Consider the following 20692-nt stretch of genomic DNA (forward strand, 5'->3'; position numbering starts at 1 on the left):
GGCCACATTGTGGGGAGGGGGGTGCGGAGAGGAGAGCAAGAGGGCAAGAGAGAAGCAACCCGGAAACAGGAGTAAGAGAGGGAGTAGGGGGCAAACATCCCCTTTTATAGTGGGCCAGGCCTACCTGGCTGTTGCCAGGTAACCGTGGGGGTGGAGTCCAGACAGAATACCAGGAGCTTGGGGCCCTGTGTGACTGGTGGCCACAGAATTATGGAGCTGGGGCCTCATGTCAGGAGCCCAGTGTCTGGGGACATGGCAAACACTTTCTGTCCCTTGCAGGAACACCTGCTGGGTCTCTGGGGTTTAAACCTAACTCAACCAGAAAACAGGCTGCCTTTCACAGTCCCACACAGCCGATCATTTGTGCCATCCTTGCTGGAGTCCAGCCTGCTTTCTGTATGCAGCGCTTTAAGTGTTCTCTGCATGGAGATTAGAACTGTATTTAGGCTAAGGGATTGTTGTATGTGCGCGATGGTAATGCTGGCGCCAGAGCTGTTTCCTGAGCTTGCTGTGTAAAATCATAGCTTTGCATTTTAGCATGACATTTCACCTCTAGAAGCTTTCTCAAATTCTTTCCCCCTCCGCTTTCCCTTCCCCTGCCTGTATCAGGCTGTCACCACTGGGTGGTGACCTCCTAATGGAACTTCCTGCCGCCGCGCCCCCCCCCCCCTTCCTCCCCTCATCCTCCACCATTTTGTCATTGTCGCCAGCAGAAATGTTATCCTGGAAAACAGATGAATTATCTCACTCTGGCCCTGATTAAAGATGCCAAGGGCTCCCCTTGCCCTCCAGATAACTTCAGAAGGCCACACCCTGCACAAGTCCACAAACACTTATTGAATGCCTGTTATGCATTGAGTGCTTTTCCGGACCCGAGGATTATAGCAGTGAAGTAACATGAGAATTCCTGCCCTCAGGAGCGTTTTGTCTTGAAGAAGATGGGCAACACAAACCAACGAACTACACTCACCCTGGCTAGTAGCATTGAGTGGAGCAAAGAGGAGTGTGGTGAGGAGATGGTGACAGTGGAAGTCACTAAGAGGTGCTTGCTGAGTATAACTCTGATAGGAGCTAGCCTTGGGCCAGGTGGGTGTTTAGGGGCACTGTGCCACCTGCAGGTAGCCAGGGAGCCAGAGGACAGGAGTGGTGGCATTGGCTGGCAGCTTGTGGGGTTGCAAGCAAGCATGCTTTTTACTCTTTTGGTTGGGGTTTAGATTTGAGCTTGTATTCTCGTTAAAATGTTTCTCCCTTGCCTTTCCTCCTTCCAGGCCTTCCTAGTTACCTCCACACACATACTCTTTCAAAGCCATAGCCTCTTTTTTCATCAGTTGATATTGCATGCATAGATGTGTCTGTATATACATGCATATATATTTCTAAATACAGCCTGCTGAGTCCATACAGGGTTGCTTGTGTCACCATTCCACACTAGATGACAAGTTGGTGTGCTTTTCCCTGGGGAGGGCCACCTCTCGCTCCAGCTTCACTCAGTTGCCTATAGTTTTTGTGTAGGGTTCAGGCCTCATTGGGCTTTTTTTCCCATTCAGTTGACATAACCATTGATTATGATCCTTCGTCGGGTCATGTTTAGGCAGTGATGCTGGTAAGACTTTACAGGCATAGCTTCTGATGTTACTAGGAGACAAAACCTCACAGAATGCTGGTCCCCTGGCTCTTACACTCTTTCTGCCTCCTCTTTGCAATGTCCCGAGCCTTAGGTGTAGTTGTGTATTGTAGGTGTGAGTATTCTCCTAATGTGTGTGAAGTGAGCAGTGCTGAGGGAAAGGTTTGACTTAGGATGTCTCTGCTGTCTCTCTCCCTTTACATCTTGGACACACCAAGGAATTTGTCTATGACAGCATCTCACTGTGTTAGCCTAGAAGTGGCTATGTAGACCAAGCTGGCATCAACCTCACAGAGGTCTATCTGCCTGCCTCTGTCTCCCAAGTGCTAGGGTTTGAGGTGTGCTCCAGTGTGCCCAGAATGTTTCTTTCTCCTTCTGTCTGGAACTCCCAGCAGCTCTGCCTTCCTTGAGAGGAACGGGGCATCTTCCATGTTCTGATTCCCAGCAGTGTCTGCCCACAGTAGACTCTGTAGAAGCAAATAAAGGAGTGTATGAATAAAAGGGGAGACATTTGAATTTAAAAAAAAAAAGGAAGACTCGTAGGTTTTTAAACATTTTTTAAAGCTGCCCCTTAGCCTACAGAACCTTATAACTCTGCCCCGTTATCCTCACATATGGCCGACACGGGGTGAGTGTTCCCAGCTACAAAGTAGCCTCTGTCCCCAGAGTTCTGGGAAGTTGACCCCACGTTCAAATTTCATATTCCAGTAACCCGATAGGCAGAATGTCCTGGCCATGCCTGGCCATGCCAAGCCATGGCCCTTGACTGAACACCTGCTTGGGTGCTGGCGGGATCTGGCAGAGCAGGGCTCTTCTCTTAAGCAAATCTGTTTGTGCATTTGAAGCACCCTCAAATCATTCTTTCAGCAAGTGTCAGCTGCTTAACTTCCTTGCGCAGAACTAGTCACTTGGTAATGACCTGGGGGGTAAGGTGAGCAAGCAAAACTGCTCACACCTCCTGTAAAGAGCCAAGCACCCGTTCTGCCCCTTTGCCCCACCCCGCATGATCACATGCCGTAAAGACAGGTATTATTGTGTTCAAGCTGCTGACAGGGGCAGACTCCCTCAAGGAGGCAAGTGTGGACTGTCCAGGTAGAGGGGCCATGGGAAACAGTCTGAAAACAGCTAACCTTAGCAGTACATGACGGGTCCTCTGCCTCCCCAGCCCATGGGCCCCAGGGCCAAAGCACAGCCGTACACTGTGTTCCTTCAGAGAGCTCGGAATGCTGTCTCCTCCCCTGCAAGGTTTCTCTTGGCTGACATGATAAGAGTAAGAAAGGATAGGAGGCTGTGCGTGAAGCTGGAGGGCATAGGAAGGGGCAGTCTCCCAGTACAGCCTGAGCGCAGCGCTCTGCTGCTGTTTGGTCTTGACTGTGGTCAGGCCCCTGCCTCCCACGCTGGCACCTTCACCCTCTTTTTTTTCTCTTCTCTCTTCAGAGGACAGAGGAGTTCTTTATAGCACTGTATTATCAAAAGCTCAGGCTTGTAATCCCAGCACTTGGGAGACAGGAGCAGGATTATTACTGTTAGTTTGAGGTCAGCCTGGGCTACATAGCAAGCCCTTGTCTCCAAAAATAAAGAAAAAGAAAACAAGAAAAGAAAAGCCCAGAAAATATGATGCTGCATTATCCACTTCAAATCACCTTTGTGTGCCGCAGCTCTCCCGACCGGCATTTCTGATTTTATTAATACGGCGGTTTTAATAAAAACTGCTGCCCCAGGTGACTGGTGAGGGGGGTAACAGTAAACAAAACTAGTAATTATTGCCTTCTCAGGGTCAGTGCTTCATCTCCATCTGTACTCTCTGGTCAGTATCCCTCTGCCCCACATTTGTCCTCTGATCCATGGAGTGGCTCTCCAACCTCCTGGTTGTTCCTGTAAGATAAGAGAAAACACTGGGTAATCTGGTAACACATGCAGCGGTGCACTGCAGGCTCGCTGAGCAAGCACCATTAACTCCACTGTCCTCGCTCTCAGCACCCGTGTGGCAGCTCACAACAGCAAGCAGACAGATGGGTTTTTAAGAGAGCTTATACAGGAAAGCAAGGGGCCTCAGACAGAAGGCCCCATCCATGCACAATATAGTATCATTCTCTTTGAATGAAAAGCTCAGCTCGAAAAAGAAATTTGATATCAGATAGCCTGAGTATCATCCCCATTGTTAAAACATTTATTTACACTGTGCAGTTGTCCCGATTCCCACAGCCATGGTGAAGTCCACGCGTGACTAGAAAATAAACCGCTAACTACAGGTATGTCTGCTCTGAGGTCCCTTGAGAAGCCACACAAATGGGAAGCAGTAAAGTATCAATACTTCTTTGGTGAGACCTTGTCCTAAGGTGATGGATAAGGTGTTCTGTTAACAAAAGGAGACGCTGAGGCTGGAGCAAACCAGGTCCCCTGCCAAGAGGTACAGAGTCTGGAAGTGACATCTGTTCAGCGTTCTGCCTGTTGAAGTGGCTTTTGTTTCTTTCTTCAAGAGCCAGAAAGAAAAGTGAGGAGGGTCTACTGAGTTCTTGGACAGCTCAAAGAATAATACTGATGCCTACAAGGAGAGGAGAGGCCAGGACCCAAAGGATAAGGGAAAGAAAACATGGGTACCTATGACGGTCTGTGTGGCAACTGCACAATGTCTGGGTTTGAAGGAAGAGTTGGAGCGCTGACTTCTTGTGTTTGAGAAGGAAGCCAGCAAAATGACTCAGAAAGAATAATACAGAGATCATGTCAGGAAGTGAGTGCAGTCCACTTGGCCAGAGGCTCGCAGCTACAGTGTTTTAGGCAGAAGGACTGGAGCTGTTACAGCCATGACCATGTTTGAAAACATGAAAGAAGGAGTTCAAGGGACATCTCCGAGCAGCAGGTTGTGGAGTTCTGTGAACTCAGGGCCATCACCTGGGTCCTCGGAAAGAGTGGAGAGATGCTGTTCTCCTGAGCTCCGGAGCACAGAGGAGAGCTGAGACCAAACTGGGTAATGGAAGGGTATTTTTTTAAGAATATTATCATGCATGGTGTGCTTAATTGAAGTACTGTTTATGAATGGCAAACTCACTGAGTCCTTGCTGAGCCAGAACATCTTGACCATTGCAAAGGTTCACTGAGGAAGTGGCAGGTTTGTAGGGCCACCCACCCACATGTTTCTGGCCTTTGGTTGGTTGGAAGACAGCTATTCTGTTGCACTCGTCACTCAGCCAGTTGCAGTGTCTACTCTTTTGGCAATGCTGCCATTGGTATGTATCTGTTTCAGCCAGTGCGTAGAATTGTTCATATATTCCCTGGACTTTGGGAGGTCTGGAGAGAGCACATGGAAAAATAAAAGGAGAAATGGGGTGGGGGTTGGGTGCTGCAGGAAAGGAGGCAGCAAGCTAAGAATGCATATCAAAGCTGACAGTGTGTAGTTGCAGGCTAGTCCAGTCCTCACTCTGCATATACTGAGTATACTGCACATACTCTGTCCCGTGGACGAAGGCCTTCTTAGCAAATGTGACATGCTGTTTTGGGTTGTCACATCTATATCACATCACGTCCAAGACTTGGGTGGAGCACTGGAAAAATAGGCTTGACCCAAATGGCCAGTTAAACTTTCCATTGGCAGAGACTGAATTAAACGTTTCAAGAAAAGAAGTATTTCCATTTGAGGAATTTGGATTCTTAATGAAATAAACCATTTACTGACGAAAGATTCACGGAATCCTGGGAAAGTAGTTAATTGAATTCTGTGGTGCTGTGCTGTGCACTCAGGACCAGGTTAAAGCCTTGAGATGTATTTGGGGAGCGGTTGTAGGTTCTCCCTAGAATCTGGCTTCTAGGGAGAGTCTCCTGTCATAGCTCTGAGCTTCAGGTCTCTATGGATCTTTCCTCCAGGGGCTCCTGGCAGGAGCCAGAGCAAGGGAGATTCCTACAGCCTCAAGCTGTGTAGTTCCAGAAGCACCATGAAGCTAAGAGGTTTATCTACTTCATTGTGCAGCAAGGAATTGCTTGAGAGGATACCAGTCCCTGTGTATGCCTGTGTTCTTGTCTTGGCCCTATAGGCTTCCTGGAATAGAGAGAGGTGGCTGTCTTTGGGCCCCAGAGTCTCAGCTAACCTCCTATGGGAGCAAATACACATTGGAATCAGACCTTGTTTTAAAGTCGGTGCGCTGATGTGTTACATAACACAGAAGGAGAGTCTGGGATGGAACATAGGAAGGAAGTGCCATCAGGGCTTCACCACACAGAGGGTTTATGGCTGCTTCATGATGGTAGACATTTCTAATCCCAGTCCAGTGTGTCTAGCCACTTTTGACTATTTAGTTACCAGGTAAAAGATACACACAACCTCTCTATTTAGAGTAAGCCTCAATCAGCACTAGAGCTGGGCAGATACCTACCGTCTATGCTATTAGAACCTACTTTCCTATCGATAACCCTGAGTTATTACTTACTGTTTCATTTGCGCTGCACTTAATTCCAATTGGCCAACCCTCAGGGCCACAGTTTCAGGCCTCCTAACCCATGGCACTTCTCCTTCCTACTCCACCTTCTCCTCTTCCTCGTTCCCCCTTGTCCCCCACCCCAGGCCCAGGAAACCTGAGCCCCACCTATGTCCAGGTCTTGCCTCCCCTACACACACACACACACACACACACACACACACACACACACACAGCATTACAATAGACAAGAAGACCAAACCTCCACAGGTTCAGGTCTGTTATTCTGCCAAGTGACATTTCCTGAGCTTACTGGGGTTTGGAACTGTTCCTGAGGACAGGAACTGTTCCTGCTGGCCTCCGTCCCTTCCCTTTCTGTCTGGAGTACCTCAGAAGAGAGCTGCAATCCGTGTACCTTCCCTTGCCTTCAGCTCTCCATCCTAGATCCTGGCTCCTCAGTATCTGGAGGAGGAATTGAGCTCATTGGCTGCAGGGAAGACCCAACAGGAAAAGGTACTCCCACACTGGACTCAGCATTCTCCCAAGGCAAGGGGATTGCCTGGCTAGAGTGAAATTACTTGGTCATATTAAAGGTCTACTTTAACACAGTCAAAGGAATGCTAAATTTTGTCACCACCAGAAATTATAAGTCCAGAGAATAAAAAAAGCATCCTACAAGGACTTAGACAAACAAATGACTAAAATAGTTGTCATCCAGGAAGACCTAGGTAGGATAGGTCCAGCTTCAAAGATGAGAGCAACCCAGAAGCCTGGATGCTCCCTCCAGAGGGAAACAGGAATGTGACCTCTGGCTAAGTGACAGGTTCTGACCCAATGGTCACCTCCCCCAGAATTAAAGAAGGCTGTGTTGAATATTATGTGGATTCCTTACTAGTGACAACCCTGAGTCTCATGCTGTAAATTACAGCAGATTCTTGCTGCTGTAAACTGACTGTCAGGAGTTAGGGAAGATTTTAGATGTCAGGCTCACAAGGTCTTAGCAGAGGGAGGGAGGGGATAGGAGAGAGAGAGAGAAGGAAGGGAGGAAAGGGAGGGAAGAAAGAAGGGAGGGAGGGAGGGCAGGCAAGGGAGAGAGTACCTGGAAGCAGCTGAGAAGGGAGCACACTGAGTGAGACCTGGTTCAGCTTCCCATGATGCCTTCTGCTGTGCAGCCTGAGAATGTCAGCATTAGGCAGCTCCTGCAGAGGGGCAGGGAGGTCTCAGATGATAGATGGCCGGGTGCTGTCATCCATAAGCAAAGGCCCCAGAGACACCCTGCCTCCCTGTCACAGTTCCCAAACCTCAGAGCACTGTGAGGGTCACCAGGCCAGATGGTGCCAAGCCCTGCTGGCATGAAGGCAAATCTCAGACACCATGCCCAAGCATGAGGAAAACTGACATTCACTGTAGCTCTGCACGTAGAAGACCTGTTGCTTTTATTCTACAGGGCATTTGTGTGCTGTAGTCATACAAAAATTTCCTTTTTAATTTCTTTAAATTTACATTGGTGTTCTGCCTCCATGTATGTCTCTGGGGGGAGGGGGGTGTCAGATCCTCTAGAACTGGAATTACAGACAGTTGAACTAAATGCCATATGGGTGCTGGGATTTGAACCTGGGTCCTTTGGAAGACTGAGTCATCTTTCCATCTCCCGAAGATTTCTTTTTAATTGTGTTTCTGGTTAATTGTGTAAGGATATATGCACGTATGTACCAGTATCTCCTGAGTCCAGAGGTGTCAGTTGCTCTGGAACTGGAATGACAGGCTGCCTAGTATGTATGCATGCTGAGAATTGAACTTGGGTACTTTGCAACTTTAAGCAACATTCTAGCAACATTAAACCACCTTCCCCTAGTCCTGTGTTTTACCTTTCCTACTGAGTATAATTTACACATAACAAAGGTTAATTTAAAAGTATACTCCCATGAGTTTTGACTAGTGAAATTTGATTGTTCACACGGACTAACTACACTGGGGTCATGGACTGCAGCCTGAGTTATTTCTCATGGCAGAGCATGGCTCCCAACCTGGCATTGTTTTAAACTGTTTCAGTGACAGAAATAAGACAGAGTTTGCATGTAGCCCACACAGACAAAATATTTGCTGTTGGCCTTTCACAGGAAAAACATGGGCATTCAACCATAGCTTCTGTCACCTCTCGGCTCCCTCTGACCTTTCACCCGTGGCCCCCACCCCAACCCCAACCCCCATCCGTGCGCAGCATCCTCTGATCTGGTTTCTATCATGCAGTCTTTGGCCTTTCTAGGGTCTCATCTAGGTGAAATCGTACAGTGTGCTGCCTTTTGTGTCTGGCTTCTTTCACGTGCAGTGCTTTTGAGAGTCACTGTCTGGGCTTTTGCATCTATGAGTTCTCCATTCCTTTGTTCCACTCCTTCGTGCTGTGATAGCCGATTACAGGCATGGTTCCCCTCCTGAGGGAGGACGGCCTCCTTATGCTTTAACCTTAACCATGTGCCCATTCTCACTGGCCCCTGTCTTCGCAGGCATGAACAACCGGGAGGTGCTGGAGCAGGTGGAGAGAGGCTATAGGATGCCCTGCCCACAGGACTGCCCGATCTCCCTGCACGAGCTCATGATCCACTGCTGGAAAAAGGATCCGGAAGAGCGCCCCACCTTCGAGTACTTGCAGGGCTTCCTGGAGGACTACTTTACGGCCACAGAGCCCCAGTATCAGCCCGGTGAAAACCTGTGAGAGCCTGCGCTTCAGACGCCTCGTCCCGGAGGCCTCCCTACCCCTCCCCATTAGCTTCCAATTCTGTAGCCAGCTGCCCCAGAGCAGCGAGAACCGTCCAGGATCAGATTGCATGTGACTCTGAAGCTGAACTTCCACGGCCCTCATTAATGACACTTGTCCCCCAGTCCGAACCTCCTCTGTGAACCATCTGAGACAGAAGCGTGTTATTTCTCAGACTTGGAAATGCATTGTATCGATGTTATGTCAAAGGCCAAACCTCTGTTCAGTGTAAATAGCTGCTCCTGTGCCAACAATCCCAGTGCTTTCCTTTTTTAAAAAAGAAAAAGCAAATCCTATGTGATTTTAACTCTGTCTTCACCTGATTCAACTAAAAAAAAAAAAGTATTATTTTCCAAAAGTGGCCTCTTTGTCTAAAACAATAAAATTTTTTTTCATGTTTTAACAAAAAATGATCAGGACAGGTGTTTGGGTTTTTTTTCCCCTTTTTATACATATGATATATATGTTAACATATGTTCCTGTACATACACCATGTGGGTGCTACCATGGAGACTGGCCAGCGTAGGCCACATAGCTACAGGACCGGAGTGAGGATTACTGCAGAACCCTGCCAGCGAAGCCCTGGTGTCAGCCTGCAAGCCGGTGGCCTCAGTTTTTGACTTCTACGAAAGCATGACGTCCTCTCCATTTGGACTGCACTTTTTTGGTTCCTAATCATACCTGTAGATTGTTCATGTGACTTTTTTCAGGTCCGGGGCGGCCTAGTCACGAGTTTTAGTGCCAGCGAACTGTGATTCGTTCTTGAAACTTAGGAGTGAGCATGTTTAAGCAAAAAGCAGCCAGCCAGTTCTACCACAAGAGCTGCAAGATGGAGACCACACAAACTTCCTGTATAAATATGAATGCTGAAGGGTTCACGTGTTTTCCTTTTATTTAATAAATCTTGTAACCACATTTAAATGGTCTAAACCCATAGCACTGTAGTCATGGCAACCTACTAAACTTTCTCATGCAACTAAAAATTATGGGAGGGCAAGGGTGGGGGGTTGTACACGTCCCATTGTAAAATAAGTGTTTTACTGTCCTGTACTGCTAATGAATGGCTCTCCGCGTCAGGAGTACTCCAGTGAATAACTATGCACTACTTTACATTTCATGGGGGTGCACAAAAGAAAAAAAAAAGTATTACATTTTCAGTTGCTGTTTGTACCAACCTCGAATTACGTATGTTTAACAACAAATCAATTCCTATTTCTATTGAGTTTTTTAATACTGACTAGCAATTCTGAAGTCTTAATTCCTTTTTTTTGTTAATGATTTATTTGTGAGTTTACATTTTTAAATTGTTTAACTTTCCTAATTTAGTAATTAAAAAGAGAGCATTTTACATTTGAAAAAATTTTTTTTGTTTATTTGTGTACACCACAGAAGGTACCCTAGGCGTTCTGTGACATACCTGGCCCGTCCCAGATGATGAGGAAGCACCTGGTGAATCGGGCCACTGTGCAGTGATTTCCAAACGACAGAAACATGCAGAACATCTGGAGACCCTCCCCACCAAAAGGCAAAGCAGTTATCTGGCTAACTCAGAGTGGCTAAAGCAAAACTGGGCATACTTGAGCGCCATAGTGTATCCCTCACCGTCTCTGGCTGGAATTCACTGTGTCCTATTTGTACAGGAGACGGTAGTCTTTCTTGGTCTCAAGTCATAAATACATTCCCAAGTATCCTACTTCTAAAATGAAGTTGCTAATCATGTGACCATGTGGTATGGGGGAGAGGGCGGAAGGGGGACTGGATAGCCATCCAGGCCTGGATCTACCATGGTTCCCTGCAGAACTCGGAACCTCCCCTGCAGGCCAGTGTGTCTGGAGATGAGGTACGGACAAGATGCTCTCCCAGCCTCTGGCAGCCCTGCCTCCTTATGTCCACCGTGTCATATGGAGCCACATAAGGAGGAAAAGCTTTCATTGTTGCTAAAATAATTACCTTTAGAAAAGACTATAGCGTTTTGGAGAGGAAGATGAAACATTTTTTAAATCAAAATTGTTACTATTTTGGATATGAATACCATTGATAGGGTTTCGAAAACTTACGAGGTGCAGTTTTTATCACATAGGTTTAGTCATTAGCAGGTTTTAGATTTTTGTTAAGATAATTTTATTTTCAATCCTCACTTTGCATTAGACAATTTGCAAATATTCCCTGGAGGGTTTTTGTTTTGACTCATTGAAAGTCTTTGAGGGGAAAAAAAATGCACTTTTAATTTCATACAGCTTTTTAAATTTCATCAAGTGAGTTCTCTGTGGGTTCTTGTATATAAAAGAAAACTAAGGACATGCGTCACTGAGAGGGCACGCTTACGAGGTCAGAGTCCTGGAGCACTCTAGAATAGAAGAACTACAGTCAGGAAGAAACCAAAGAAGTGTACAGGATTTTCCAAGAGTCCAGTGTGCTTTCTAGGGAGGCTCAATTCCCATCTGGAAGTGTCTGCTTCGTAAGTGATAGACACTGGGATCGGGAAACTGAACTTGCTCACCAGGAAGTTCTCTCAGGACAAAGGACAAATAGCACTTACTGTGAAGCAGGTGAAAATGGGGAGAAAACCTCTTTGTTGTTTCTCTTTTTAAAAAAATAATGATAATAATAACATTTTTATGTGTATTGGTGTAAGGGCGTCGGATCCCCTGGAACTGGAGTTACAGACCGTTGTGAGCTGTCATAAGGGGAACTGAACCTGGATCCTCTGGAAGAGCAGCTAGTGTTCTTGACCACTGAGCCATCTCTCCAACCCCTGTTGCTTTCCTTTGGTAACCCAGAATGAGGACTAAGTACTTACTCTCTGAGAGCCAACTGGGGTTACCTAGTTTGCCCTTGGATACCTTTTCAATAAGCTATTCTCTTAAAAGCTCACATAGGAAGCTCACTGGAGAAGGCCATTTTCATAGCACAAGAGTAAACATTGGTTCACTCCACTGTCCTTGCACCGCACACTCAGGCTGCTGCGTTGAGGGACCTGATAGGACCCCAGCAGATGTAGGGTGCCACATGTCAGCAGCGATTCAATGGACTTTAAGGGCCCTGCCCCAGTGACCAAGTGTTTCCATGGGGAAAGCCAAGGGTAACCATGGTCCCTCGAAACCTGCCATGTGACTCAAAATCTCCAGGCACCTGGCTGTGTTTACTCACCCGGAGACCGACAGGAATCCTGTGGCTAAGTCTTGGCAGCAGAGGATTCTCTAGTACCACCAGAGCTATGAAATCTTTATCTATGATTTCTCACGGGGCTATAACAGCGCCTGCCGTATTAATTGGGAAGGTTCTTTCCTGGGAAGGTAAGATTCTCAGCAGTACACCCAGGAGCAAAGCACCATAGCTTTGCTGCAGAAAAGATGGCATGTCTATTGTTGGCCCGGACGCAGAACAAGGCAGCACACAGGGTGGGCGTTTCCTAATGGTGTATTTGAGTAAAATGGTATTTGGTCACTTTGTTCTGGAAGATATTTTAATACATTCAGGTGCCTTTTGTTGACTTTCTTGCCACTGTGTGTTACACTGACCTTCCGTTAGGCTAATGTCAGAAATATACTTTCTGGAGGGGAGATGAGACGGAGGGAAGGAAGGAGATTAGCTTTGATCCTGAAGGAAGGGGAAAAACAGCCTGTGGCATCATTATCTAAGTTTAATAATTTTTTTAAATTCTCAAATGTAGATTCCAACTCTACAGAATGTAATAAAAATGCCTTTCTTATCTTTTAAATATCAAATGAACCTTCACAACTGTTGTTTATCTCAATATTCCATGAAGTTTTATGACAAACATCCAAACTATTCCTCATTTTTCCCGATGTATAAAATATACAGAATCCTATGGGAAGGACATGGGGACCTCTTTATATATCTTTATTTTAAAATAAAAGTGGGAGAATATAGCTAAGTGGTAAGCCACTTGCTTGGCATGTCTTTGTCTCTGTCTGACTCTCTCTCTCTCTCTCTCTCTCTCTCTCTCTCTCTCTCTCTCTCTCTCTCACCCCACCCCTCTCAAACTCTAGACATTGAAATATAAAGTGGTTTGTGATTTTTGTAGGAACCACCCTGTAAGAATGCAGTCCTAGACAAAAAGATGGCTCGCCCAACAGCCAGAACAAGCAGACTTCCTCTCTGGAGTCCTCAGAACTCATGTCACTGTGTGCTTCAAACCACCCGTGTGTTCAGTAACACTTCTCTTCTTTCAGTGGGTTTTCTGTGGCAGACTGAGCACGCCTGGAGACCAGAAACTGCCCAGCATTAATGATTCTCCTCTCCCTCACCTTGAACAGAGATGAGCTTCTGGCAGATGTGGGGCCGATGCATGAGTGGATGGTTAGATGGATGGTGCCTACCACCCAGTGGAGTGACACTTTGCCTCAGAGCCTGCTGGGTGTGGGGGAGCTGCGGCATGGCTGCCTCAGCACTAGCCTGGCCTGCTACAACTCGCAGTCATCAGTCTTCAAGATAACTGTGAAAGCTTTCTCTCCAGCCTGAACCAGGCACAACCAGTGACCCCACTCCTTCCCCCAGGTCTCGGCACAACACCCTAGGTAGAAAGTCAGACTTCTTGGACCATGGAAGGTGACTGCACTGAATTAACTGCCCAGAGTAAAAGACCAAGTGAGGTATAGTTCACAATGCATGCAAGTGAGATGCCATTTGAATTTGATAATTTTATGACAACTGGGTATTCCAGTTCCTAAGATAACCATCTTTGTGTTCATATAAAAATGTATCTTGACTGGGCGTGGTGGTACACGCCTTTAATCCCAGCACTTGGGAGGCAGAGGCAGGCGGATTTCTGAGTTCGAGGCCAGCCTGGTCTACAGAGTGAGTTCCAGGACAACCAGGGCTATACAGAGAAACCCTGTCTTGAAAAAAAAAAAATGCATCTCCATGCCCTCCAGATGTTCAGTGTCCATGGCCTGTGGCTTGCAATACCCCTATAGCAGCTCTCATGACCCAGGTACTACGTGAGAAGCTCTGTATGAAGTGGGAACTTACTGTAGCGTGAAGACTAAACATGAAAGAGGTATCGTTGCCCCCTACGCATGGGGCTTTCCTGACTTCCCCACTCAAACAAGAACAGCCTCATGGTTGAGTGGGAGGGAAGTCAAGGGAGAGCTTTATGACAGAAAAGAAAGGATAAACCAACTGGAGCCTCTGGAAGTAGAGATCAGATCAGCTTTCCTGGCCAGTCTGTTGCAAATCAGAGCAGGAGGGATGGAAACCTTAAATAAAGGAGAAGACTGAGCTGGGAAGAGAGGCGCCCTGGTCATCACTCTCTGGAGGAGTGGGAGGAAGGCAGACATATATAAATGCAGAGGTACACATGAGAACTAGTTATTCCTTGCTTTAAGCTTCTGATGAACGTTCACTACGAGCTAGACCACATGTACCAGAAACTCAAAGGTGTATGTTAATATTCACACCCCAGTGAAGACAGAGACCCAGAGCTGTCTGTAGATGGGAAGCCCAGGGCTGAGTGCAAGGGAGGCACCTGTGCAGCATGGGGTCTGCAGGGCAGGCAGCACACCGTGGAGTGGGTTAGGTGTCACATAATAGGGACAGAACTTCTTGCTTTCAAGGTGACACCTGATTCTCATGCTTTGAACACAAAAGCTGGTCAGTAAATGGATCTGAACAAAGAAAAAACAAAGCTACATGCATCACCTCCCCACACACATCTGTCCTTCTAGATGGAGGCGTGGTAAATGGCTGCATTCAAGGACAGGGGTAAGGTGCTTCGATGTGTGGGTGGGGGAGGTGTAGCGAGTGCATATGGAACCTTCCTTACCTGCCAGCTTGTCAGAGATGCGGTGTCACTGTGCGCCTGTCTCTGCCTCCTGCCTTGTGCAAAGAATGTTGGGATTACAGACGTATGCCTCTGCCTCCAAATTTACATGGGCACTAGAGACCCAAATTCAGTTCCTCACAAAGGCAAAGCAAACACTTTTTTACCCAGTGAGTCATCTCTCCAGTCCCAAGGATAAGGGTCCAGACAGGGTGTTGATTCCCAGGGTCCCTGCTGGAGTATGACTAGGAATATAGAATCCAAGAATCCAAGAATTGCTGGCAAAGAACTTGTACTAACTCGGTCGCTCTCCCTGGGGCATTTGACAGAGCTCTCCTGTTTGTCCGTTCTTCACTTGCCGGCTGCTTCATTTGCTCTGTCATACAATTTGTAAATTCATAAAAGTTACTGCTAAGAGTCACAAAGTGCCCTGGTTGTTTTTTTCTGGGTATTTTTCCTTTAGTTAATTATCTAGTGCTTGCTCTGTAATAATCAATGGGTAGCTAATTGGAAGCAAGAGAGAATGAAATGAATATTATTCAAATAGTGTTTTTAATGAAAAGCACACATGAAATACTATAGGGAAACAAGAGATTTCTTTCTTTCTTTCTTTCTTTTTTTTTTTCATGTGTTTACAAACAGATTCACATAAGCTTGTCACAAACCAAATCCAAGTGTATGGATCAGTTTGTTTCATTTTCCAGACTCCCCCCGCCCCAGGGGGTGAGTGAGCATTGGCGGATACTAGGCAGAGGCCAGGCCTCAGGAGATGGAGTACTAGAGCCCCAGCGGTCCTAAATGAAGCTGAAGGGCTGTCAGTTCCCAGAGAGTGCGTGAGGAAATGGTTAGCACGAGGCAGCACTTGCATAGAAAATCAGAGCTGAGTAACAATGGTTCCTGGTAAATTAGCCATATTACGTCATGCACACAGTAACGGAGGGACGACTGGGAAAAATGAATACTAATTTGCCCAAATCCTTTACATAAAATGCATTGACTCTTTTTTTAATTTGATAGACTTTTTGATTTTTTAAAAACATGGGCAGCTCCAGGAAGCTCCCAGCAGAGCATCATTATGAGATGAGGAGGAGGACAAGGAGGAGGAGGAGGAGGAAGAGGAGGAAGAGGAAGATAAACCATCGAAGGCCTTCATGAGCCATTTCACCTCCTTCCTCTCAACCTGCGAATATCAGAAAATATTTGTTTGTACATTCCTGAAGGTCTCTAAGTGAAAATGGAAGGCATTAATCATTGTCTCTGCTATCGCTAAACCATGACCTCACCATGTTGGAGGGCAGGAAAGTGATGCTCCCTTCTATCTGTACGTCTGCGCTGACTCAGACGGTCCCTGGGTTTTGAGTAGTAGGGGGAGGATTGGAATGGAGCAGAGCTGTACTTAAAACGGCAAAGGCAAGAACAAAAGCAGCATGCGTGCAGCCAAAGGGGACCTTGGAAGTTACATAGATGAAACAAAACGCTATGCTTGCCTGAGAGTCTGGTTTCCAAAGCAAATGCAAAATGGAGAGCCTTGTTCCAACCATAAAGGTCTCACCATCTACAGTTCCTTTGCAATAAAAGGGGCCCTGTAATCTACTGTGACAGCCAGAAGCTGCACTGGTGCTCTGAATTATGATATTTGCTCACGACTAACACAGATTTTTCCAAAGCAGTGTAGCATTTGTAGCTATAGCATCCTCTGCCCTTTGGCAGAACACAGCCGTGTCCGCCAGCTTTCCTTGCTTCCGTTCCTTCCTGTCCCAGCCCCCACGCCTTTCCACCTCTTCCCATTACAGTCAGACCATTCTTGCTTCCTCCTTTGTTTGCTTAGGCACACCTCCCTTCATAGGATCCCTGTTAATTTATTAAAAGCAGACTTTTTTTCTTTCTTTTTTTAAGATGTATTCTCACTATACATCCCAGGCTGACCTCAAACTCAAGACCTGCCTGCCTCAGCCTGCCTCCCAACTGCTAGCATCTGGGGCGTGTGTCCCTTAGGTCTCTACCCTTCAAGGCAAACCTGTGGCTGCTGGACTGCATCCTGAGCAGGCATCCTGTAGGAGATTTGCCCAGTCTCCTCTGGAACCTTACTGGTCTCAAAGTTGAACTTTGTAGCCCTCAAATCTCAACACTTCTCTCCTGGGAGCCCATTTTAGGTAGGCAGTGGTCCTTCCCTGACCCCAGTTCTCCTCCCTGCCTCGCCCCCAGCCCCCAGCCCTGCCCCCCCCCACCTATGATTTATCAGACTTTATACCTGAGTCTCCAGCGACTTGCTATCAATCAGCTTTATGCAAATAGAAAAGGCGACCCTACCTCAACAAGCTTTGCTGCCATCTGCCAGGAAATTGCTACAATAAATATGCAAAAGGATAATGATTCAAATGTGAATGCCACCCTTTCAAATCCTGCAGTACAAAAAAACGGCACAAACTGGGGTGTCAATCCTGCAGTGTGAAATCACCGGAGCTGTCCTGAAACCCTGCATAAAATCATGGCCCCATGAAGTCAGCCTTGCCTGTTCGTAGCAATTGTAAAATCTAAGCCTTTCAACCGTGATCAGCAATTGTGGAGAGGCGGTCCCCAGGTAGCAGCCTGTAACAATGACAGACTTCTTTCTAGAACTCAGCCAGAGCGTGGACTCTAGTGTAGGGCACACAAAAGCATCCAAGTTAAGGAGTGGGCACACTTGACCATGAGGGTGCCAGGGTAGAGACCATGCTTAACCAGGGCGGGGCAGGGGGTGCACCACACCCCTCTGCCTCCTCAGTAATCACTCCAGCATCACCTCCACTTTCTGGTAATCTACAACACAAATCAACCCCAAAACCCCATGGCAGAAACAGATGCACATGGGTGCATTTTGTGCAGAACTCTGCAGTTCAGAGGGGCTTCTGGCTACGACTGGCCTCTGCTCCTCTGCTCCTCGGGGCCACAGCTGGGACTGCGTGGAGCAGACTGGGCATCTTTCACAATAGCTCCTAGCTGCTGAGCGAGAACCCAGCTGGGACCGTGGGTGAGGACCTGAGCTCCCAGGTGGCCCGTGGGCTGGCTCACACGGTGGGGCTCAACAGTGTTGAGACATCCCAGCTGACTCACAGCAAAAGCAGAGACAAGCTGCTCCCACCAAGCCCCGCCCAAACCAAGTTTCTAAACAAAAGAAATGGCTGAGGACTCTAGCTATGAGGTTTGGGGTTATTTTATAGCAGCTCATCACCAGAATGTGTAGGCTATCACAGCTCCCTCGTATGCCTCCCCTAGTGCTGTGTCTAGGAAAATGAAAACCGAATCTCCCAGACTGCCATACTGTTTGCACCACAACCGTGAATTAGACTATACCCGTGTCAGATGTAGTTGAGGAAAGTTTGGAAGGCCAAAGGGAGGTATATGCCAGGCCCCTGAAGTTTGTGCTTGTTTTATGCCCTAAGAAGCAAGAACATGTAGCCACAGCTCTGTAGCCACAGCTCTGTAGCAGCAGCTCCAACATTGGTTTTCTGTATCTCACCCTCCTGGTTCATGCAGGAGACCACAGTTCCGCTGTCTGAGTGGTTCCCTTGGTGAACCTCTTCCAGCCCTTCCAGTAAGTCCATAAATTGTTACATTACAACTCTCTTCACTTAGAAGCCATAGGGTGGGGCATGCATCCTAGGCTGACCTGAGTCAGCATCCCCAGGTGAGCCCCACTGTTCCGTCTCCTATCTCTCTGTCCTTGCTGGCTTGCTTGTTTTCTCTCACTGGGCACTCTTGTTTTCTTTCCATGCTGAGGGTGGAACCGAAGCCTCGCATACACTTAGCAAGCACTCTCAGCCCGCTAGTCTTTCTTTTAGTATTTATCTATACTTGTACCCAATGGGTTATTTCTCTGCCTGTTGAAATGAACCAGTTCAAGCCAGATTAGATTATATATAGGCAGGTTTATTGGGTGGGGAGGGGGGCAGGAGAAAGAGAGAAAAGGCTCGCACAGAGAGAGGTGAGAGAGAGAAGAAGAGCAAGAGAGTGTCCAAAAATGTCTGGATCATATAGGGAGGAGCCTCTGGGGAAGGGCAGCCCAGCCTCTGGGCTGGAAAGTTCAGGGTTGGGGGCAGGGTAGGCCAGGTAGGGACTGAGAGATGCTGGGAGAACCTGCAGGCCAGGTCTGCTTTGACGTGTAAAATATGCACCTAAGTCCCTAAACCCAACAGTGCCAACCCAAGTTTCTCATGGCTGAGAAAAAAGTCCATTAGCTAATGGGAGACAAGGAGTGAGGACCAGAAAAGGACACACACAAAACACACACACACACACCTGGGGCCTGTTGGGTTGCTTTCTTTTGTGTGTAAAGTTTTCTAGAAACACAGCCATTCCCATTTGATTCTGTCCTGACCAGAGCTGGCTTCACTCAACACTTGACAATGTTGGGTGACTGGTTGACCCAAAACTCTGAAAATACTTACAATTGTCTCTCTGTGGATTCTGTAGGCACTGTGGGTCAAGTGCCACCGCGTTCAGGCTAAGCACTTCCTGAACATCCCCGCTGTCATGGGGACTTCCATCTGTCATCACTATTAGTCCTTTTCTGCTGCTTTGTTTTGTTTCTGTGTAAACAAGACAAAGACTATTCTGGAACTCACTCTGTAGACCAGCCAGGCTGTGAACTCAGAGATCTGCCTGCCTCTGCCTCCCTTACTCGTCATGGGGGTAATAAGTAATAACTTACTTGTCAGTTATTACTGACAAGGAAACCAACTTAGAGAGATCTGGGCCCAGTTGATTGAGCACATGGCGATGCTGTTAGCAGAGATGCAAGAGCCAAAGGAGGAACAGAAAGGACTCATGGACTGGTGACTGGTGAGGTGCCTGCAGCCCCATGTGCTGGGCTGTGCCCTCTCATGTCTTGCTACATGGCAAGGGAGGGTTTCAAATCAATACAGCACTGGGATTCAAAGCACAGTTCTGTCACCAGCTAGCTGTGTGACTCTGGGCAAGCTATTTGACCTCTGAGCCTCTTGCTTAGCTTCAGGGTTCTCAGTTAGTAAAGGGGACTTTTGAGGGGAAAAAAAAGTCCTATGTGTAGGATATGAAAGAAGAAATGGATAGTGTGTGGGGGTGGGGTGAGGATGGCATGGGGGTGGGGGTGAGGTGGGGTGGGAATGGGGGTGGGGTGAGGATGGGTGGGGGTGAGGTCAGGACAGGGCAGGGTGGGAGTGGGGTGGGATGGGGACTGGGTGAGGTGAGATAGGAGTGAGGTGGGAATGAGCTGGGGCAGGGCAGGGGTGGCATGGGGATGAGGTGGGGTGGGGTAAGAGTGGGGGTAGGAGTGGGGTGGGGATGGGATAGGGGTGGGGTGGGAGATCAGCAAGAGAAGTTACAAGGATGATGAGAGGAGAGAACAAGGTACAAGGAGGCTCATTTTTTAAAAAGACATCAGCCAACAGCTCCTAGAAAAGGGCTTGGCTGGGGCAGAAGTTCGATACACGTTAGCAACCTGCCTTCATTTCTAGCCTCATCTTTTGTCAAGAATAATCTAGAGCTACATGTTTCATGACATCATCCTCTTTCTAACCGGAAGGTGACCTGTGTATTGAGAACCTGCCTCACCCAGCTTCCACTTTTCAACCCAGTAACAAGTAGGCCCGGCCATGTTACCACATGACGCACAGCTGTGCAGAAAGAGTCGCTATAGAAGGGGTCAAGTCTGGCTGCAGAGAAGCAAGCAGTTAGCCACTGGCCATCGTATTATCTCCCTTAAGCTGGAACCAAGAACTAAGAGACTGGATAGACGGTTGATGATGGAGTTGGAGGCAGAGGTCCCATGGCGGAGTATGGTACAAAAAACTGCAGAAAGAATCAGTGACTGAAGACCACCATGGGCCACCAGAGGGAACAATCCTGGGACACCTACTGCCCACAGTCCCACGTGGGGAGGTCAGCCATGCTACCTGAACGCTCTTGCTTTGGAATCAGCTGAGTCATCTCCTGTGAGCTAATTCAAGGGGACTCCACTCACACCGGCTGGCCCCACTCTCTCTGCCCTACCATCCTACCCAGTCTCCTGGCTCCAGAAAATGGCGCACACCTCCAGACAGGATGTACTCTGTCCTTAAAGGCTTCTCCATCCTTCAGGCCCTAACACCAAGCAATGGCTG

General features: G+C 47.6%; 1 protein-coding gene and 1 long non-coding RNA gene across 5 annotated transcripts in view; one reads left to right on the forward strand and one right to left on the reverse strand.

Moving 5' to 3' along the window:
- Positions 1-9015, forward strand: part of Fyn (FYN proto-oncogene, Src family tyrosine kinase) — a 192210-nt gene extending 183195 nt beyond the window's left edge. For both annotated transcript variants that reach the window (XM_021173874.3, XM_021173875.3), the window contains exon 14: positions 8538-9015. In XM_021173874.3, coding sequence (XP_021029533.1) covers positions 8538-8746 — 209 coding nt within the window. In that variant the 3' untranslated portion in view covers positions 8747-9015. The remainder of the gene's footprint in view (positions 1-8537) is intronic.
- Positions 673-20692, reverse strand: part of LOC147002622 (uncharacterized) — a 33208-nt gene continuing 13188 nt past the window's right edge. The window contains exons 3-6 of one of the 3 annotated variants that reach the window (XR_015048399.1): positions 7133-7232; positions 4674-4912; positions 3268-3499; positions 673-2091 (exon numbers count right to left, since the gene is read on the reverse strand). This is a non-coding gene — a long non-coding RNA (uncharacterized LOC147002622). The remainder of the gene's footprint in view (positions 2092-3267; positions 3500-4673; positions 4913-7132; positions 7233-20692) is intronic. The other 2 variants (XR_015048398.1, XR_015048400.1) reach the window with 2 other exon arrangements.

The sequence above is a fragment of the Mus caroli genome, unplaced genomic scaffold (genome assembly GCF_978045245.1).
Source record: "Mus caroli unplaced genomic scaffold, Mus_caroli_1 scaffold_9, whole genome shotgun sequence".
NCBI lineage: Eukaryota > Metazoa > Chordata > Mammalia > Rodentia > Muridae > Mus > Mus caroli.